This window comes from Penaeus monodon, chromosome 29 (assembly GCF_015228065.2).
Source record: "Penaeus monodon isolate SGIC_2016 chromosome 29, NSTDA_Pmon_1, whole genome shotgun sequence".
Taxonomy (NCBI): Eukaryota; Metazoa; Arthropoda; class Malacostraca; order Decapoda; family Penaeidae; genus Penaeus; species Penaeus monodon.
Window position 1 is genome coordinate 28,180,354 of NC_051414.1, and position 771 is coordinate 28,181,124.

At 39.7% G+C, this 771-nt stretch overlaps 1 protein-coding gene across 1 annotated transcript in view; it reads left to right on the forward strand.

Moving 5' to 3' along the window:
• The first annotated feature begins 443 nt into the window (after positions 1-443).
• Positions 444-771, forward strand: part of LOC119591816 (zinc finger protein 513-like) — a 72,589-nt gene continuing 72,261 nt past the window's right edge. The window contains exons 1-2 of the mRNA XM_037940561.1: positions 444-535; positions 673-706. Of these exons, the coding sequence (XP_037796489.1) occupies positions 444-535; positions 673-706 (126 nt within the window). The remainder of the gene's footprint in view (positions 536-672; positions 707-771) is intronic.

A 771-nucleotide genomic window follows, 5' to 3' on the forward strand; every position in this document is an offset into this window, starting at 1 on the left:
CCCTTTCCCTTTTTGGCGGCTCACAGCCATCAGCTAGTCCAGCATCCTCACCCAGAGCATCCCCTTTTCATATGGAAAGTGATCATCACCAAGATAATTTAAGAACACATAATGAACTGTATATATCTGAACATAGAATAGAAAAATCCATTGATACTAGACCTGAACAAAGACTCGAAGCGAGAGTTGACCATAATGTTGAAACCCGAATAGACCCCGCTCCTCCTCCTGCCCAGGATCCCCACCCAATTTTTTTTGGGCCCTCAAGCACATAATGCTTTTTGGTGTTTTAAATTGCTGATGATGGCTTTTAGTGGGGCCTTCTGTAAAAATCAAATACATTGGTTATTTATCTTAACAGCTTTCTGTAAGTGATGTGAAGAGTTGTAGAAATTAGCTAGTGTGTATTAGAAGTGACTAATGAGTGCTTTGGTTTACAGGTAATGGTAGATGAAACTCTAGTCAAAGAAGAAATTGTAGATACTGTGGATGATAGTAGAGATGATGGACTGGATTCTGGAATGGATTATGGAGCGTTAGGTGCAGACTCAAGAGTTGGTGGTTCAAGTGACGGAATGGGAACAGACCATGCAAGTCAAATGTTACCAAAAAAATTTTGGGTCCCCCAATGGGGGCCAACTAAACAACATTTTCCTGATTTCTTTTTTACAGAATTTTTTGGGGGGGTCCCTCAGGGATGAAAGGGGGTGGGGTTTAAAATTTAATTTTTTGTAAAAAGGATGTAAAAATTTTTATAATCTGCCCTAATGT